General features: G+C 37.7%; 2 protein-coding genes across 3 annotated transcripts; one reads left to right on the plus strand and one right to left on the minus strand.

Annotated features, from left to right (window-relative positions):
* The first annotated feature begins 7,163 nt into the window (after nt 1-7,163).
* Nucleotides 7,164-9,333, plus strand: LOC122009765 (40S ribosomal protein S7-like). Of its 2 annotated transcripts, XM_042566044.1 has the most exons (6): nt 7,164-7,286; nt 7,832-7,935; nt 8,017-8,090; nt 8,187-8,310; nt 8,717-8,899; nt 8,984-9,333. In XM_042566044.1, exons 2-6 carry the CDS (start codon nt 7,861-7,863, stop codon nt 9,104-9,106), a joined length of 579 nt encoding a protein of 192 aa, XP_042421978.1. In that variant the 5' UTR covers nt 7,164-7,286; nt 7,832-7,860; the 3' UTR covers nt 9,107-9,333. The 2 variants fall into 2 exon arrangements, with proteins under 2 accessions (XP_042421978.1, XP_042421977.1); XM_042566043.1 differs by having other exon boundaries at nt 7,832-8,090.
* Nucleotides 9,334-9,532: 199 nt separating this feature from the next.
* LOC122009766 lies at nt 9,533-16,248 on the minus strand. The gene is made up of 4 exons (XM_042566045.1): nt 15,778-16,248; nt 11,067-11,136; nt 10,897-10,980; nt 9,533-9,711 (listed from the first exon to the last, which is right to left on the minus strand). Exons 1-3 carry the CDS (start codon nt 16,126-16,128, stop codon nt 10,928-10,930), a joined length of 474 nt encoding a protein of 157 aa, XP_042421979.1. The 5' UTR covers nt 16,129-16,248; the 3' UTR covers nt 9,533-9,711; nt 10,897-10,927.
* Nucleotides 16,249-18,446: the final 2,198 nt, after the last annotated feature.

Genomic DNA, 18,446 nt, shown 5'->3' on the forward strand with positions numbered 1-18,446 from the left:
AAATTTAAGTTAAACATGTTTTCGGAACCCAATAGAGGTTCATACCTACAAGATTAACCAAGTATTTTCTAGGTACATAGACTTTTGATATATTTCTAATTTGACTTTGATGAAATATATAATATCAATTTAAACCTCTATAATTTCTAAAAGTATAAATATTTGAACCATTAGATTTTTTCAATCTTTCTATTTCTTCTTTTAGTTTTTCATTTTCAATTTTTAATTTTTCAAAATCCTCTATAAGACATGATTTTGCCAAAATTCTTTTTACTTCTAAAATTTCATTTTCTAATTTGGTATTTTTATTTTCTAATTTATACATGAATTTTTCCATTGCCTTAATACCAAAGTAAAGTTGATCAGGGGGTAAGAGACATACTTCACTTACCATATCAGACTTGAAGCCTGAATCTCCCCCTGCTTTGCTACTTTCATCTGAGGTTACTCCCCCTTCATCGATGCTGGGTTCTGATGTACTTTATCCTTCGTAGATTGTCATCAGTGCTATCCCGGCATATTCTTGAATCTCGGACTCAGATGAAGAAGTGTCATCCCAAGTAGCTTTTAGGTTCTTGTGCTTCTTGGGAATCTTTCCTTTGTCCTTCTTTAGTTCTGGGCAATCTTCTTTTAGGTGTCCTTCCTTTTGACACTGGTAGCAACGCATCCTTCTTCTATTTCTTGGATTCTTTTTACTCTGCATTTCTTTAAATTTATTAGATCTAAAAAACTTTTTAAAGTTTCTTACCATGTATGCTTCCTGATCATCCTCTGAGTCTGACTCGGGTTCATCCCTTTTGGTTGCATTTAGTGCAATCATCTGGCTTGATTCCTTTGTTCCTGCACACCTGGTTTCATGCAATTCAAGAGTGGAGAATAGTTCTTCTAAACTACTTACCTCTTGGTCTTTCGAAATATAGTAGGCGTCGACGATTGATGTCCATTCTGAAGTTCTGGGAAATGCGTTGAGTGCGTAGCGTATTATGTCCCGATTTGTAACCGTTTCTCCGAGGTTCTCGAGACCAGTAATTAGTTATTTTACCTTCGCGTGTAAATTGGCTACCTTCTCACCTTTTCCCAGACGTATGTTCATCAGCTTGTTCCGGAGGATGTCTCTTCTAGCGAGCTTCGCTTCGGACGTGCCTTCGTGGAGTTCTAGAAACTTCTCCCAGAGTTCTTTAGCAGATGAATAGCTTCCGATGCGGTTGACCTCTTGAGGCGGCAACACGCTCAACAGGTGATATTCCGCACGGTTATTCGCTACAGACTCATTCTGCTCCTTCTTTGTCCAATGGTTTTCTTCTTTTTCTTCTTCATCTTGATTCATCGAAGCTACAAAATCATACTTCATAATAAACCGAATTTCGAAATCAGTTCTTAGGAATACCTTCATACGTCGCTTCCAGTCTGTGAAGTCCCCCTCAAATTTTGGTGGAACGATGCTTGGTCCGGCCATCTCGTTGCTTCGATCGGCGGTTAGTCCTCCTGAAGCGCCTAGCTCTGATACCACTTGTAGGATCGTTGCGGCCGGCTGGAAGGGGGGTTGTTGGATATCCTGTAAAATCAAAACAAACGAACAACCCTTCCTCGAACTCTTTAAGCTAACACTTGTAAAATAAACGAAGCAGATAAATAAAACATTAAAAAGACGAGGCACAAGATTTACTTGGTAAAGCATACAAGCGTTAGAAATGAATTACTGGAGTTCGTTGATTTGACTGTGCAGATCAGTGCTATATTTATAGCACTGGTCGGGGTGTCCCGAATGGGTTCCGGGCGCCCTGGGGGGATAAAATTTTATCCCCCAACGATCAGATCACGTTTGACGCGATCCTAGTCAAAATCTAGGTCCGAGCGCCCGGAATGGTTCCGGGCGCCCTGAGCCCTAAAGTCAACAGAGATTGACTTTTTCGTCTCCGGTTCAGCTCGTCTCGGTCCGGATCTTGTTCGCTCCGGCTCCGCTAGCTTGGGTGATCTCGGCCATCCGGAATAGGGCTCACCTGAACCCAAGTTCCGGCCTTCTCCTCGAGCAGCCTTCCTTCCCGGTTTCTCGTCCCTCGAACGCCGCGCATGTTCTTCTCGTCCACCAATGTACTCTTCCACGGACACCTTGTCCCTCGGACGCACCGAGCCCGTCGGCTCTCTCCCCGTGCCGTCCTTCTCGTTAGTCGCATCTTCCGCTCGACTTCCTGTGTTCCTAAACTCCTGCACACTTAGACACAGGGGTTAGACAACGTAGGACCTAACTTAACTTGTTTGATCACATCGAAACACCTTGGGGTTCCAACACTTTTAACATGTGATGCTTTATTCAGGACATGGTATGTGAGTCGTGTCTCGTTCCTTTCACTCATTTTATACCCACTTAGTTCAGGACATGGTATGTGTGTCAGTCCCCACTAGGCTAACTATGTCACACCTAACCCAAGTAATACTTCCTTATCTTACGGATTCAAATTACTCATACGTGTGTCCAAGAGTACAGTACTTTTAACATGTGATGTTTTGGCCAAAGACTTTAAGTAATAATCCTTACAAGCATAGGGTATACATCTCCTCACAAGGAGCAATGAATCCTCTATGGGCTATCCAAACACCTTTGGATACTTCAACTTATACCCAAGCATCCTAGGTCCACACCTCTACGGAGATATTTGCTTAAGATGTCAAAGTATAAATCTCCATAACCAAGGTGACTTGAATACCTTAAGTGTAAAATATGATACCTAAATAATAATTAAATAATAAAGTTATTTGAGAAATAATATTATTAGAATTTTTAGGAATTTTTAGAAATTTTTTGAGAATTTATCGGAGCTCATATAATGTATTTTGCGGGGATGCATTTATAGGCTTGGGAAAAGCCTATTTGGGTATCCCAATTAAAGTGGGAGTTGATAAATTTAATTAACCTATGGTATATATCAAAACCTAAGTTAATTTCTTTTTATTTTCCTTCTCCTCTTTATTCTTCCTCCCGATCCCTTTCCGCCGCCTCCTCCTCTCTCGCGACGCAGAGCCACCTCCGCCCTCTTCCCCGATTCTTCTCCTTACCGTCGCCCATGCCCTAATTTCCTTCCATCCGTTGCACCTCCCGATCGTCCTCCTTCCCCGATTTCTCCCTGTTTTCTTGTGTCTTCACCATGGACAGCTTGATTTCATCAACGTTGTGCAACCATCGAGCCTTCCTTCTTCTCTATTGATCGCCTGCGCCCTTTCAGCCATCCTTCTCCCCGGATCACTACCTCTTGCGCAGGCAGATCCTCGACCAAAAGAGGGAGAACCTGAGCCTTCTCCCGATCTCACATATTCTGTGCCCTAGCTCTATTCATCGATCCACCGCCCTCTCGATCCTGACGTCGTTGCTATGCCTGCATAGATTTTCCATCGTCGTGCCCTAGTTTTCGGGTGCTGAGTATTTCTTCCTCTCACGTCACTGCAACGTCCTCATTTGTCGATGTTGTTGATCAGTGTCGTCGTCATCGGGAGAAGGAGCATCAATAAAGGGATTAGGCCAACCTTTTCCCTTTTCTCGTGGAGTCAGGAAGAGTTGCGAATCTTGCATCAGAGGGGTCCACGATCTTTTCCTCTTCACTGATCTAGAACAAGGGTAAGTTATGATTCAATCTCATCTTCTGTTTGTGATATGATGATTGGTTGTTGACTAATCAATGTAGCTCCGACAAAATCCTTGTTCTGGCTGGAATACTTGCAGGTGTTAGTGATACGAACAGAACCTAGAGATCAATGGAAGGTAGGGCTCTTGTTTAACGTTTGTGGATTTGGATTTAGGGTTAATGCTTAGATGTGGATGTGTTGATTTTTTATCTAGGATGCTTGATTTAGAGATCATCAGTTTTATCTAGCTCCGATCACAGTTTCCGACAACGGGTGCTCCATCAACAAATTAACGACGAAATATACAGCTTGGGTGAGTTTGGTTTGATTCATGATGGTTATTTGCTAGTTGATTGATTTTAATGGATGCATGGTTGATGTTAGGATCATTGAATTGTTGTGGATGAATTAAGTGTGTATTGATCTTAGAAGATGACCATGATTAAATTGATTAACTCATGAGTAGGATTGAAGTGAAGGAATTGTGGATTGAGTTAAACCTAATTGGATTAATGAATTAGGTTAATTATTTCGATTAGGGTTTCCCCTAATTAGGTTGGGGATTTTATTTAGCTATTTGTTACATATGTATTAGCTAAATATATTATGTGATGGCAGGACTTTGATTCGAGGCGAGCGTCTCGACATGGGATTAGTTTGACACGATCTACGTATAAAGGTGGGTACCTTTGATTTATCTCTTTTGATATTGTCATTTTGATATGCGTAATAGGTTATATCTAGTAGTAATGATTATATTCATATATGTCTTGGTATGTCACTACTTGATATCCTAGTATGCCCTTATTATTGTATGTTCTACATTATTGCTTATGTCCTCTTGATTCTTGCATTGTATACTTACGTAGTGACATACAATGCATTACCGAATACAAGTCTAGTTACTAGATATACTTGGCATATGTACCTAGTGTTATTACTTGGCATGTGAACCTAGGTTTATTACTTAGCATGTGAACCTAGGTTTATTACTTGGCATGTGTACCTAGGTTTATTACTTGGCATATGTACCTAGGTTTACTATCTGGCATGTGTACCTAGATCATTGTTATGGGCTCAATTTCCTTTTTGTACATATTATGAGGAGACTAGTATTTTCAGGAGTTACATGCTTTAGTGTCATGCACCATTTTGCATGATTACATGCTGAGCGATTGTCGGCTCCATTGTTGTTGAGCATATCACCAGTTACATAATCTGCACACACAACCACTCATGGGTTAGTGGTATATTAGGCAGGGTGTGTGCAGTTTGCTCTGTCAGGGCTCCGTTGGTCCGCTCATGGGTAGTGTGACTGCAGCTTGGTAGCGGACAGAGATCCCTCCTCTTGACTATGACACAAGGAGATGAGAGCTTAGGCTCCCCTACTATGTTTGGGGTAGGAAGATAGGTGTACTCTGATAGCATCCTGTCCACTCAGTCACTCAGGAGTAGTGATGGCAGAGTGCACATTTGTCATAACCCTACCCACTTGGCCTCACCATCGCATGTGAGGTGGCTGACTGGCGTTAGGGTTGACCGTGTCATTTGCATCATATACATGGATTACATTTATTGTTTGTGATTGCTACATTTTAGATGTTACATTTTGGTGGATGCATATGATTGACATGCATACAAGAGATATTATATATTTAGTCTGATGACCCTACATCTGTTGATGAGGTTCACACCCTTATGTCAGGATAAGAAACCCTGGTGAGTATAGTTCTTCTGTTGTTTAGTTTTGCATTACCTTTTATTGTTCAGGAGACTGTACTGTATGATTATTACTGGTAGTTATATTCTACTATGCATGTCTGCTCGATACCCGCTGAGTATGTTTTACTCATTACCCCTTATTTTTCTTCTTGTTTTCAGGTTAGTACATAGATATGTCGTGTCGCTTAGAGTACCCTGTCTGTCGATCCTACGTCACATCCGAAGATTGTTTCCGATTTCATTTATGTTTTATCCGGTTTATGTACTTCGTGGATTTAGCATTGTATGTTCCGGTTTTAGTTCTGGAGTGTTGCTACGTTGTATTGGGTATTGTTTTGTTATGTTGTATAAACATAGCCGGCTAGCAGTCTTTGTTGTTTTAGTTTGTATGGGCTTTCTTTCGTTTTGTTTTTCTACTGTGTGTTTTTAGTACAGCCGAGTGGGTTGTTTAATATATATATATATATATAGTGTATATTCCAGCTGTGTGGGCTAATGTATTCTTGTGGATGTATGTATGATTCAGATTATCATCATATAGGGGAGATGCTGTCGGATTTTTATCTGGTAGGGACTCCTCTGGGGCATGACATTAAGTCAAAGGAAACTTGCACTCAAACTACAATGAGAACTTCATTGACATATCTATATATGTAGAGAACCATATAAAGTCTCATAGCAGACAACTTCAATGAACTAATTACCATGACTAGCATTTATGTTTAACTCTCAACATCTCAATATCTTCAGTCAGTGATGAACAACTACTTGGTTAAACTGAGGAATATAACCTGTGTCAGTCTCACAAAATCGATGATGTTCGAACTCATCAATTCATCGACTAGGGATTATTTCAATACATTCATAATTACACAAGAAAAAATGCTCATAAGTTGTGATCCAATCTTAAGTTCTCTCATGCTATGAATTGTATTACGGACATTTAGTAAATGAGTTTAAGATCAAATCATTAAAAAAAAAATGATTATCCCAGTTAGTCTCATTGACTATCTCTGGAGTGACCGGTCCAGCCCCATGGAAGTTTTCCACTAGCCACTAGGGTAAATCGCGAAGCGCACGCGGCAACCAGCCCAGAAGTCCAACATCCTTTGGTTGCGCCCTCTATTTGGAGAAAAAATTCTTGTAAATACATCATAGGTAAGGATCAAACCATAAGTATTTGGGTAACAATCTAGATGTCTTACAGCGGCGTTATAGCCTGGGAACAAAGATCAAATTATACACATAGAGAACATATATTTAATTAATGAAATTTTATTTATCCAATAAATAAATATAAATTATAAGACAATTATTTTAAAATACTTCTCAAATATAACCATCACTGTCTATTTATGTTTGACCTATAACTACACCATTAGAATATGATCATATCTAAGAATACAAGTATGAAAAAAAAAATAATGAAACTTTTTTTATAGGATAAGATGGATCACTTCGACTTGGATATTGATACAGTTCCATAAAGACTTTTTTTAATTGAAATAATTTTAATTAATATTAAAGTAATTTTCATTGAAAATAGTTAATTAGAATGAAATGGTTATATTGTTAAAAAAAATTATTATAATATTTTTTGCTTATGCAAAAAAAAAAAAACTGATGTCCTTTTGGTATTTTAATATGAAAGAGTTTTTATGATGATAAAAAAAATAAAAGAATAAATATATATTCAAATGAGAAAAAAGATATACTTAGAAAACATTTTTCTGTTTTTCATCTAGATATGTTTCTAATTTTTTTTACTTTTGAAAAAAAAAATATTTTTGAGATCGAACGGTTTAGATTCTTCCATCAAGAGAAACACGTAAAGATGCGTCTTATTAAAAGGCGCGTGACTCCTCCCGAAGCAAAACCCTAGTCCGGTTGCCACTTGCGGCGGCGTTCTCGCTCTCTTTCTCCTCCTCCTCGTCTTCGTTGGCAAGGTAAATCTCGCTCGATCGCAATTCTGATTCTATGTTTCAATCCAAGTCTATACCACCTTCATTGTTTAATTGTCGTTGCCTCCGATTTTTTTATTTGTTTTTGTGTATTTTTATTTGTTTATTTTTGATCCAGCATTGAGTATTCTACCGCTAGGCTTCTGTTACTAATCCAAATCATATGTTCGCCTAGGATCGATCTGGTTATTCTTCTTCATAATCTAGTTTATGCTCTATTCTTCATCATCATAGTTTTCGGTAATTTAGTGTTTGGTTGTAGGATCTCGTTTCTGAAATATTATTTTAGTCCTAAAGGTTACTCCTTTGCATCTAACAGTCCTAAACCAAGCGTAGAAATCTGCATCTTGCATGGTTCATCATCTGTCTATGGCAATTTCATTTTGTTCTTTGCTGATTGCGTTCGTCAAAAATACATTTTTTTATTTTAGTTTTTGGGTATTTTATCCTACATATGCTTTGTTATATGAATGAGAATTTAGCAGTAGACTAAATACTGAGAGTTAAATTTTCTATTGTGTTACTCACAGATCAGAGCTAAGAATTAGTATTAGGAAAAATGTTTACTGCAAGGAAGAAGATTCTAAAGGAGAAGGGTGCTGAACCTACCGAATTTGAAGACACTGTAGCTCAGGCTAGTTGTCTTGATTGTTCATTTTGTGTTCTTTTCGCATTTATGTTGAGATCCATAGTGAATCATTCTTGTGCATCACAGGCATTTTTTGATTTGGAGAATGGGAACCAGGAGTTGAAGAGTGACTTGAAGGATCTTTACATCAATTCAGCAGCGTGAGTTTGTTTAGCCAATGGTGTTGGTCTTTCCGACATCGATTTGTGAATTTGGAGATGTGCTTATTGTTTATAACTGTCATGGTTTCGGTGCAGACAAATCGATATAGCTGGCAACAGGAAAGCTGTTGTTATCCACATTCCACACAGACTTCGGAAAGCCTACAAAAAGATTCATGTGAGACTAGTTAGAGAACTGGAAAAGAAGTTCAGTGGGAAGGTACTTTTATTTCAGTTGGTCTCACGTAATTCATTGTTTATGGTTAGCTTAAATCTGTTAATTGAAGCCAATTTGACTATAACTGTAGCAATATCGCACCATGACTATTGTCAGTTTGATGTCTACAAACCAATTCAATTGGTGCTATTTATAATTTCTGAGACCATCTCATAGCAATGCCTTTTGCTTTGCTTTACTTTTTTTCCCCTTTTCTGATGATGGTGTTTGCTAGACTGATAGGACACTGAGTGATATAGTAAGGTTCTGAAATTTTCAGTTGAAATTTTCTTCTTGATATCGATAATATCACAACAGAACGTCTCATGAATTTTTTAACTGCATGCTTTGCTCTTATTCTTGGATATGTTACCGCCAATTCTTGATTGTCTTTCCTTCTGTCTGATAGGATGTGATTCTTATTGCTACACGGAGGATATTGAGGCCACCAAAGAAAGGTTCAGCAGTCGTGCGCCCCCGCTCCCGCACCCTTACTGCCGTCCACGATGCAATCTTGGAAGATGTAGTGTACCCTGCTGAAATCGTAGGAAAGCGCATCAGATATCGGATGGATGGCTCCAAAGTCATCAAGGTGTCAACATGTCCCATTCATTACCATTAACTACATCTCCTATTCCAGTTACTTCATAAAATAATCTCCTTTTTCTTTCTTCAGATTTTCTTGGATCCTAAGGAGAGGAATAACACCGAATATAAACTGGAAACTTTCTCCAGTGTCTACCGGAAACTTTGTGGCAAAGAGGTGGTGTTCGAATATCCGATCACTGAGATTGCTTAAATTACTTTTATGGGTAGTTTGTCTGCGTTGGTTTTCTTCATTGGAAAACACTTTGATTGTGCCATTTCCTTTGAAAATGTTCTCATTTTGCTGATAAGGTTTTAGTGAATGTGTTGACTGTTTTGTCTGCGATTTAGAGCATAAACTCTGAAAGGATGGTTTTTTTGGGTATGTAGCAGAAAAGCTTTGCTTTTATTGAATTGTTAAAGAATTTAAAAAATCTTAAACTTAAGCTTAAAAATCAAATTGTGATGCCTTGAGTTAAATGGTGGGATGATTAAATGTAATAAACTTTAAACATGCTTCTATTTTTTTTGTAATTTTCTAAATGCTAAAGGCTAAGGGCCTAGGTGCGACTCAACCTGAATTGGGCCTGATCTAAGAGATCAGCCTAGCACATTGCATCTTCTTACAATGCATAATACATGGAAAACAAATTCATATATAAATTTTAAAGATTTGAAATGATTATACACCACTGTCAAACTTCTCCCAAAACTTGGAACACAATTTATTCATAACAATGATGAACATCATACAAACCTTAAAAATGAACAAAAGATGCAAACAGGTTATCAGTAAATACTGCTGGAGTTGTGCTGATTCTGCATAAAGTTGCAAGAAATCAGAACAGGTTCAACAGATTTCTTGTACGTATGCCATTGTTCAAAAGAAAAAAAATTAACCAAAACAAAATGCTATTCACATTTGATTTGTAGAGAGATTAGGGTTTTACTAATAATACACCAAAATTAGTTGATCGATACAAAATGGTAATTGGGACCTCTGTTTATCTTGGGATACTTCTGTGGAGATCAGTGCTCTTCCTCTGAAAGGTCAAGAGATTAGCATAGTTTAACGATCCCAAGTGTGCATCGTTCCTCCACTTTCTCGGTACATTCCTTAGAGCATCCACATCAGAATCCTCATCCAAAATCTATAATTTAGGGTAAAATAACTACTTTATTAAATTTAGATATCCATTTTTCACTACATAATACATCAACTTCCCTATAATTTATCATATATTTATTTTTTAATTATTTTTTTCTCTTTCCTTCATATTTTTTATTATTAGATGAGGAGAGAGATGGAGGAAAGAGAATTTTTTTATTATTAGTGGGAGGAGAGAGAAATAGTATTTTAATGTTTAGGGAATGGAATCCATTCTCTAAATTTAAAGAATTACTGTTCATAAAATGTATATTTAGGGAATGGATAGGATAGCTGATGCGGATATTTTTTTAATGTAAAATATAAAATTTAAGGTAAAAGTTTAATTTAGGGTAATTGATGTGGATGCTCTTATACTTCCTTGTCGCCATAGTACTTCACCTTTATCCGGACTCGGGATTTTGTAAGGTTCGATGGGCTATCTAAGCAGCTCTATATGATCTAAGGTAAGACATGCTCTACTATCGATTGCTAATGGGTATTTACTATTAAGACATCTTCTGATGGCAATTAACAAATTTAAAGCTCCATTAGTGAATGAAAGGGCACACACATATAGCATGAATAATATGGACATAACCAGAGGAACCTCCTGAAAGAGTGCTGTAGCTCTAGCTGCATAGGAGTTTATCTAGCTCAAATGATTGATTACTAAATTAGACCGTAATCCTACTGAGCAGGTAAAGCTCTATTGTAATAATCAAGTCGTCATGCACATTACTTCTAATCTACTTTTCACGAGATGACAAAACATAGAGAAGTTTGATTGTTATTTTCATGCAGATAAAGCTCTTAACTTGATGTTTGAAAGAATTATGATAAAGAGTGTAACTCACTTTTACAATCATTCTAATTCAGGCCATCCAGTCATGATTTAATGTTAATCCTCCCGTCAGAATCTGAGTCACTGGCGTTATAACCTAAAAGGTAAAATGACAGCATGAGCCAAAGGCCAATAAAGACATCGTTAATAAACGAGTTAGATCCCCTCAGTTTAAACACTCACCTGGTAGTTTGTGGCTAACCTTCCAAACTGAGGTTCTGTATTTTGATGCTCTTGTAAACCAAGCATTTGCCTGCAAAGGAACATTTTATGTTTAACTTGATAATGTCTCCCGGAAGAATCGTTTCTTCCAGAATGATGTAAGAATAAGCCATACGCACATGATATCAGCTTTCTCAAACCTGATGAGCAACTATTATCGAACAAAACACACCTTCTACCATTAAATGAGAGAAAATTAGTATCGCACCTTTGGCTAGTTCTTCAGATACAAAAGTTCCATTTGAACTTGTGCAACTCACAGCTACAAATCTTAGTTCCTTTCAATGCACTAGCTGATAACGTTATTCATCAGCCATGCAACAACAAAAAACTAACATTTTTATGAACTTGTAGTCAAAGTCTCAAAAGCTTACTAGTCGCTTGTTCCTACCAGGAATTTTAGGCCAAAGAAACCACTTATTTTACTGGGAAGAAACAATTTATGCTCGGACAACTTACAAGGATGATAAGTTAGATATCGATCAAGTGTAGCAACAATGGTTAAACTTTTTGTAACCTTTTGAACTCATGGTGGAGAAGCAAGGTACACACAACACAATCACCTCAACACCTATTACGGGTGGTGAAGATTTGGGTTTTCCAGATAGTGATTTTATATAAAACCTGAAAAAAAAAAAAAACACCAGCCCGAACTGCTTGAGTGTTTAATTCTTCATTACAACAATAGCAACCCAATCTTATCCCACTAGGTGGGGTTGACTATTTAATTCTTACATAAGAATATAAATTAAAGATCATATGCCATATAGTTATTAACTATAAAGTGGTGAATTAGGTTAAAAATTAATAAATGATCCATTTATTGTTTGTATTTTACCCGTGTTGTGAGATGACTAGACTTTTACATAATTTTTTGGCATAAAACCCAAAATGACAAAAAAAAATGTGCACAAGATTGTAGCAATTATACAACAAAAACACATTGCTTAGATATGTCATGCAAAATAAATATTAGTTCATGAAAGTAGTACTGAAAGCATAAAGGAGAGCTAAATTTAGATGGTTGTATGACACACATGGAGTTGAGATCAGTGTTTCTTAAAACCAAATGGCAATTTACCAAAGGACGCATGCAGCTTTCTGAATTTACCAAAAAAATGCACGCTACTTTGATATTTACTAAATAACGCACTTTTTTAAGTGCATTTCTCATTTTATCCTTCTGACAAATCTGACTTTTTACTTTTCTCTTGTTTCTCACTCTCTCTTCTATTCCTCTCTCCTATGCATATAACTAATCTTATTTTTCCTCTCCTCTCTTCTCTTTCTTCTCTTTTTATTTTTCATACGTCCATGCACAATATAGGCCTGATATACAAATATATCAGGCTCACGACGTTTAGAGTTTAGTTGATATTTTGATAGCATTTTAATACATTTTGAGAAGTCAAAATAATCAATAAATAACATATTTGAACTCTTTATAACCCCAGAAATCGATCCATTATTTATTTCAGCTTCTACAGAGGTATAAAATTATAATAATGATGAATCGACAAAACTCCTCATGCGTAGGCCTAACATAGAGGTTTTTTTGCTGATTTTTTAATACATTTTAACACCTTATAGATGTCAAAATAAACAATAGATAGCATATTTGAACTCCTTGTAATATCAGAAATCCACAGGAACTGAAATGAGCGCAATCGGAGCTCTCTAGGTCCATCGGTGGGTTTTGATCAAAATCCACTGATGGACTTAGAGAGCTCTGATTGCGCCCATTTCAGTTCCTGTGGATTTCTGATGTTGCAAGGAGTTCAAATATGCTATCCATTATTTATTTTGACTTCCAGAAGATGTTAAAATATAATTATAAAAAAATCAACAAAATTCTCAAACATTGGGCCTGATATGAATCGTATCAGCTTGAGTATTGATATTCCCCCCATACCCAGCTTACAGAGGTAAAAGGACACCAGAATTGGGTGAAAGTTTCAGGAGAGTACCTCAAGTTTCCAGGGGGAGGAACTTAGTTTAAACAAGGTGCCCTTCATTACATTGATGTCATCCAAGAGGTTGAGTACAGTGATTGTGACTTAACAATTTGTTCAATTTAAGCATTTGCTTGTTCCTTCTACGTGTATGTGCTTGAGGAATTTTCATTCTTGATTTCAACTTCAGGCCCAACGTGGAGAGAATGAATGTACAATGCTATTAATGGGAAATTCTATTATACTTATTTGAGGATTTTTGAGAATTATGCTGAATTACTAGCTAACCAAGGGCTTTTGACAACTGTATTGGAGTATTTAAAACTTTTGGAGCCAGATGAACCTTCATGCGAGCTTACCATATTGAGAGATCGGATTTCTCTAACAAGGTTTCTTTATAGATATTTTATAGCTTTTTATGCATAAATAATTTTGGTTTATTTGCATAGTTTTGTTGTTTTGTTGATGCCCACTTACTTTGAATCATATCAGGCCCAACTTGGAGATTTTTACCGGTTCTTCCTTATTACATTTTAATACATCTGATAAGCCAAAATAAATAATGAATAGCATATTTGAATTTCTTGTAATCTCAGAAATCCATAAAAACTGAAATGGGTGTAATCTGAGATCTCTAGCAGTGAGTTTCGGTCAAAACTCACTAATGGATCTAGAGAGCTCCGATTACACCCATTTCAGTTTCTGCGGATTTCTGATGTTGCAAGGAGTTCAAATATGCTATCCATTATTTATTTTGACTTTTAGAATGTGTCTCCACGTTAGACCTGATATGATTCCATATCAGGCCCAATGTGGGTCTGATATGGTTTCATATCAGACCCAATGTGGGTTTCACTCTATTAGGAATGCTCAACTGTTTTAGGAACTCTTCATTTTATAATGGATGTGTCTATGATTGCTCCAACACTGTGTGCCACTAGTTTGGTCCAATCAAGAATGAAAATTCCTCAAGCACATACAGGTAGAAGGAACGAGCAAATGCTTAAATTGAACAAACTGTTAAGTCACCATCACTTAAATCCAGTACTCAACCTCTTGGATGACATCAATGTAGTGAAGGGCACCTTGTTTAAACTAAGTTCCTCCTCCTGGAAACTTGAGGTACTCTCCTGAAACTTTCACTCAGTTCTGGTGTCCTTTTACCTCTACAAGCTAGGTATGGGGGGAATATCAGTACTCAAGCTGATACGATTCATATCAGACCCAATATTTAAAGATTTTTGTTGATTCTTTTTTTGTATATTTTAACACCTTATAGATATCAAAATAAACAATGAATAGCATATTTGAACTCCTTGCAACATCAGAAATCAACTTGAACTAAAATGAGCGCAATCAGAGGTCTCTAGGTCCATCAGTGAGTTTTGACCAAAATTCTCAAACATTGGGCCTAATATGAATCATATCAGGCCCAACGTATGGGATTTTTATTGATTTTTTCTAATTATATTTTAACACTTTCTGGAAGTCAAAATAAACAATGGATAATATATTTGAACTCCTTGCAACATCAGAAATCCACAGGAACTGAAATGGGCGCAATCGGAGCTCTCTAGGTCCATAAGTGAATTTTAGTCAAAACCCACTGATGGACCTAGAGAACTCCGATTGCGCCCATTTCAGTTCTTGTGATTTTCTGATGTTACAAGGAGTTCAAATATGCTATCTATTGTTTATTTTGACATCTATAAGGTGTTAAAATATAATAAAAAAATCAGCAAAAAACCCTCCATGTTAAGCCACGCATGAGGAGTTTTGTCGATTCATCATTATTATAATTTTATACCTCTGTAGAAACTGAAATAAATAATGGATCGATTTCTAGAGTTACAATGAGTTCAAATATGTTATTTATTGATTATTTTGACTTTTCCAATATGTATTAAAATGTTATCAAAAAATCAACTAAACTCTAAACATCGTGGGCCTGATATGATTTGTATATCAAGCCTATGTTATGCATGCACGTATGAAAAATAAAAAGAGAAGAAAGAGAAGAGAGGAGAGGAAAACTAAGATTGGTTACATGCATAGAAGAGAGGAATAGATGAGAGAGTGAGAAACAACATAGAAAAGTAAAAAGTCAAATTTGTCAGAAGGATAAAATGGAAAATGCACTTAAAAAGGTGCGTTCTTTAGTAAATATCAAAGTAGCGTACGTTTTTTGATAAATTCAGAAAGCTACATGCACCCTTTGGTAAATTGCCGAAAACCAAACTTTCAAATCACTGGTTGACATTCGAATAAGTTCATGAACTCAACTATAACAATTCCCCATAGCAGAAAGTTTTATTTATTCAAATATGGTGAAGAACATATGCTTAGAATTAACATCTTCAAAGAATTTGCTTGATGAAGGATATGAGAACAGTACATTCCTAATTTATCTTCCAACATAACAAAGGAACTTCCACAAGATGTAATTCTTTTTAGCACAAATCTTCCTGAATACAAGGACTCAAGAAAGCAACTAGAAGTTAATTCTCTAAATAGTGATTTGGATAGCTCAACAAGATCCTAAAAACTAAAGACAACTGACTACAGACTATGCTTGTTCCAATGAAGGAAAGAAAAAGTGCAGAGAATGGAGGGACAAGGTTTAATAGGAGAAGCGAAACCCCTTCAACCCTTTCCTCCAATCTCTCAATCCAGACACGGAAATGATAAGATCAGGCAGATCGTGAAAAGAAAGCCATCACCTTTTGTTCATTCTTCAGGACTCCGTACCCGCTGCGGTACATCTGGCCGACGAGAACCTGCATCACAGTATCCCCGGCCCTGGCCTCCTTGAGCGCGTCTAGGAACCACCGACGCGTGCAGTCCGCCACTACTTCCTCCAGAGGTAAGCGGTCCTCCTGCCTCTTCCGCTCATCCATCCCTCTTCGGATACCTCTAGAAGGTGCAGTGGCACCAACGGCGCCGGCGGCCCCCTCTTTGCTCGAAGCGAGAGATTCGAAATACGGCTTAACGCACTTAGCTCTCCGGATCCTCTCGGCCGCGACGCGAGCGTACATCTCTAGAGCCAGCGGCGACGGCAGGCGTTTGCCCATAAAAATCGCGGCCGGAAAGAGAGAGAGACAGACCGACCGAGAGGCGGCGGAGGGCGAGGAACTAGATATTTTCCCGACACTTCGATATCCGGTGATCGGTAGCTTATTCCAACGCCGGTTCACGACACTCCATCTTAAAGGGCACCATCATAAAGCCTATGAGAACTTTCTAAGCGTCCGATTCATTTAAGATTAAATCTTGACCGTTAATGATCACAAAATTGTCTACTTAAGATCCCTTTGCGGCTGTTCAATCACCAAATCAAATCTTGACAGCTGGCGATTATAATCCTTATGCAAGATCTAACAAACGATGATAGAGAGATTTCACTACTCTTTTACAAAATTAAACATTTAATACAATTACATTTCCCTTCAATATCATAAAGAAATTGAAAACATATACAATGAATGCTGTAATTTAACCAAAAAGGCACAAAAGGAATATATGAAAATATTATTGGAGCCCTACTGTGAAATGTAAATCTCCAGAGCTAAAAGTAGTTGCAACAACATGAAACTTTCTTCAGTTTTCATCCTCATCTTCGTACCATCTTTTGCTATATTGCTCTTCTTTCACATACAACAGATACATCTTGATGCTGTTGTCATTGATCCAGGGGGAGCAAGAACAGATTGCAAGTTTCAAAAGAAGATCAGAATTAAGTTGTTTTCTTGGAAGTACATGGTTATCAGGAATCACTCAAGCTATCATTATTGCCGTCGTCATCCTCGTCGCTTCCAGCACATGCCTGTGGAAGGTGTAGTTGAGCAGAGGCTATATGATGGTGAAAAAATGACAGCAGATTCATGGTGGTTTCGTTCAAAATGGCTATGACCTTGAGGATTGTGGGAGGGCCACCCTTAAACTTCATTGAGGGTACTACTGTAGGTTTCAGGCTGAAGGACTGCAAAGGGAAATCCACAATATGGTTGTAATTCTAAGAACAAGAAAATTTGACTAGCTCACAGAGTGTCTTGAACACTAATTTTCTCAGAAGATGAAGGTATCCAGTTGATATCTATAGAACCTGATGGAATTGCCATTGAGTCTTTGGTAGAACTACAAGATACTTGTCCATTTGCTGCGAAAGCAGGTGCAATTGAAGCGATGCCACTGTTTTTGCTTGGCCTTGCATCCGAGTTTGGAGGAACACAAGAGTCATCCTTATTCTCCTCTAACAACTGTACAGCCAAGTGACCTAAAGTATCTGAGAAGTATGAATTTTCAGTTCCTTTCCTAAATATTGTGCAGAAACCTGGTGACAAAGTAGAGGTTTCATGTAAATATTGCTCAGAATATTGAGTTTTCAATTCCTCTTCCTCCTCATCAGTATCAAAATCTGATTCTTCAGATTGGATACCAAGAAAAGCTGATCTAATCTGTTCCTCATCATCTGTCTCTATTTCTGATTCCATGGCAGTATGTGCATCCATGAAATTGCCTGATTCGCTAGAAATTGCATCAGAAATATAGCAATCAGGACTGTGTTCTGGTCGACCTTTGTCATCTCCTAAAGTTCCATTTTGGCCTACTTTGTTAACAGATTGATGATTTGAGTAATAACCTTCGGTTTTGTTTGCATTCTTTATAGTTATTGCATTTTCCTCATTTAAGTCCCTCATTTCAATTTTGCTTACTGTTGCAGTTTCCTGCTTGTTAGGAGCTGATGTGGAGCCCGTCTTTGTTGGAAGATGCATCGGCTATGGTTTCATCCGCTTCAGAGTCACCTGTTTTTATCATGGTGGACTGGCTTGCAGTGTTTTTGGGAAAATGTTTCTCCTCCATCGAATGCAAAGTCATGCCATTCTTGTTGGTTCCGGTAAATTCCGGAGTATGCAAACTGATCGTCGAGGCTAGTGTTCGACACTATCTCCGTAAACGATATTGCTCCGCTACGGTGCTTAACGGATTGTTGCAATTCGTTCCCAAGATACAACGACGACAATCGTCTCGGAATCGTAGCACTCCGACTTCCGAGACCAGCGAACCTTCTCGTAGGCTTCTTGGACTCTTGAATGCACAAGATGAGTGAGTGAATACTTGAGGAAGAGAAGATTAAGTTGAGTGATTTGATTCCAATCTGGAGGGTTCTATTTATACAGAAGGAAGAGGCTTTAGGGAGGGGTGTGACCTCTGGGTGGATTAATCTGGGCCGTCCGGACTGAAGAGTTATAACCCTTCACATAGCCCCTTTAATCTCATCTATCAGATCTAAGAGTTGTGACCCTCAGATCTATCAGCCATCGGATCTGGATCCATTGATCCGATGCTTCAGATCATGTCTCATCCCAAGCCGTCAGATCGTGACTCATTG

This window comes from Zingiber officinale, chromosome 8A, assembly GCF_018446385.1.
Source record: "Zingiber officinale cultivar Zhangliang chromosome 8A, Zo_v1.1, whole genome shotgun sequence".
Classification (NCBI taxonomy): domain Eukaryota; kingdom Viridiplantae; phylum Streptophyta; class Magnoliopsida; order Zingiberales; family Zingiberaceae; genus Zingiber; species Zingiber officinale.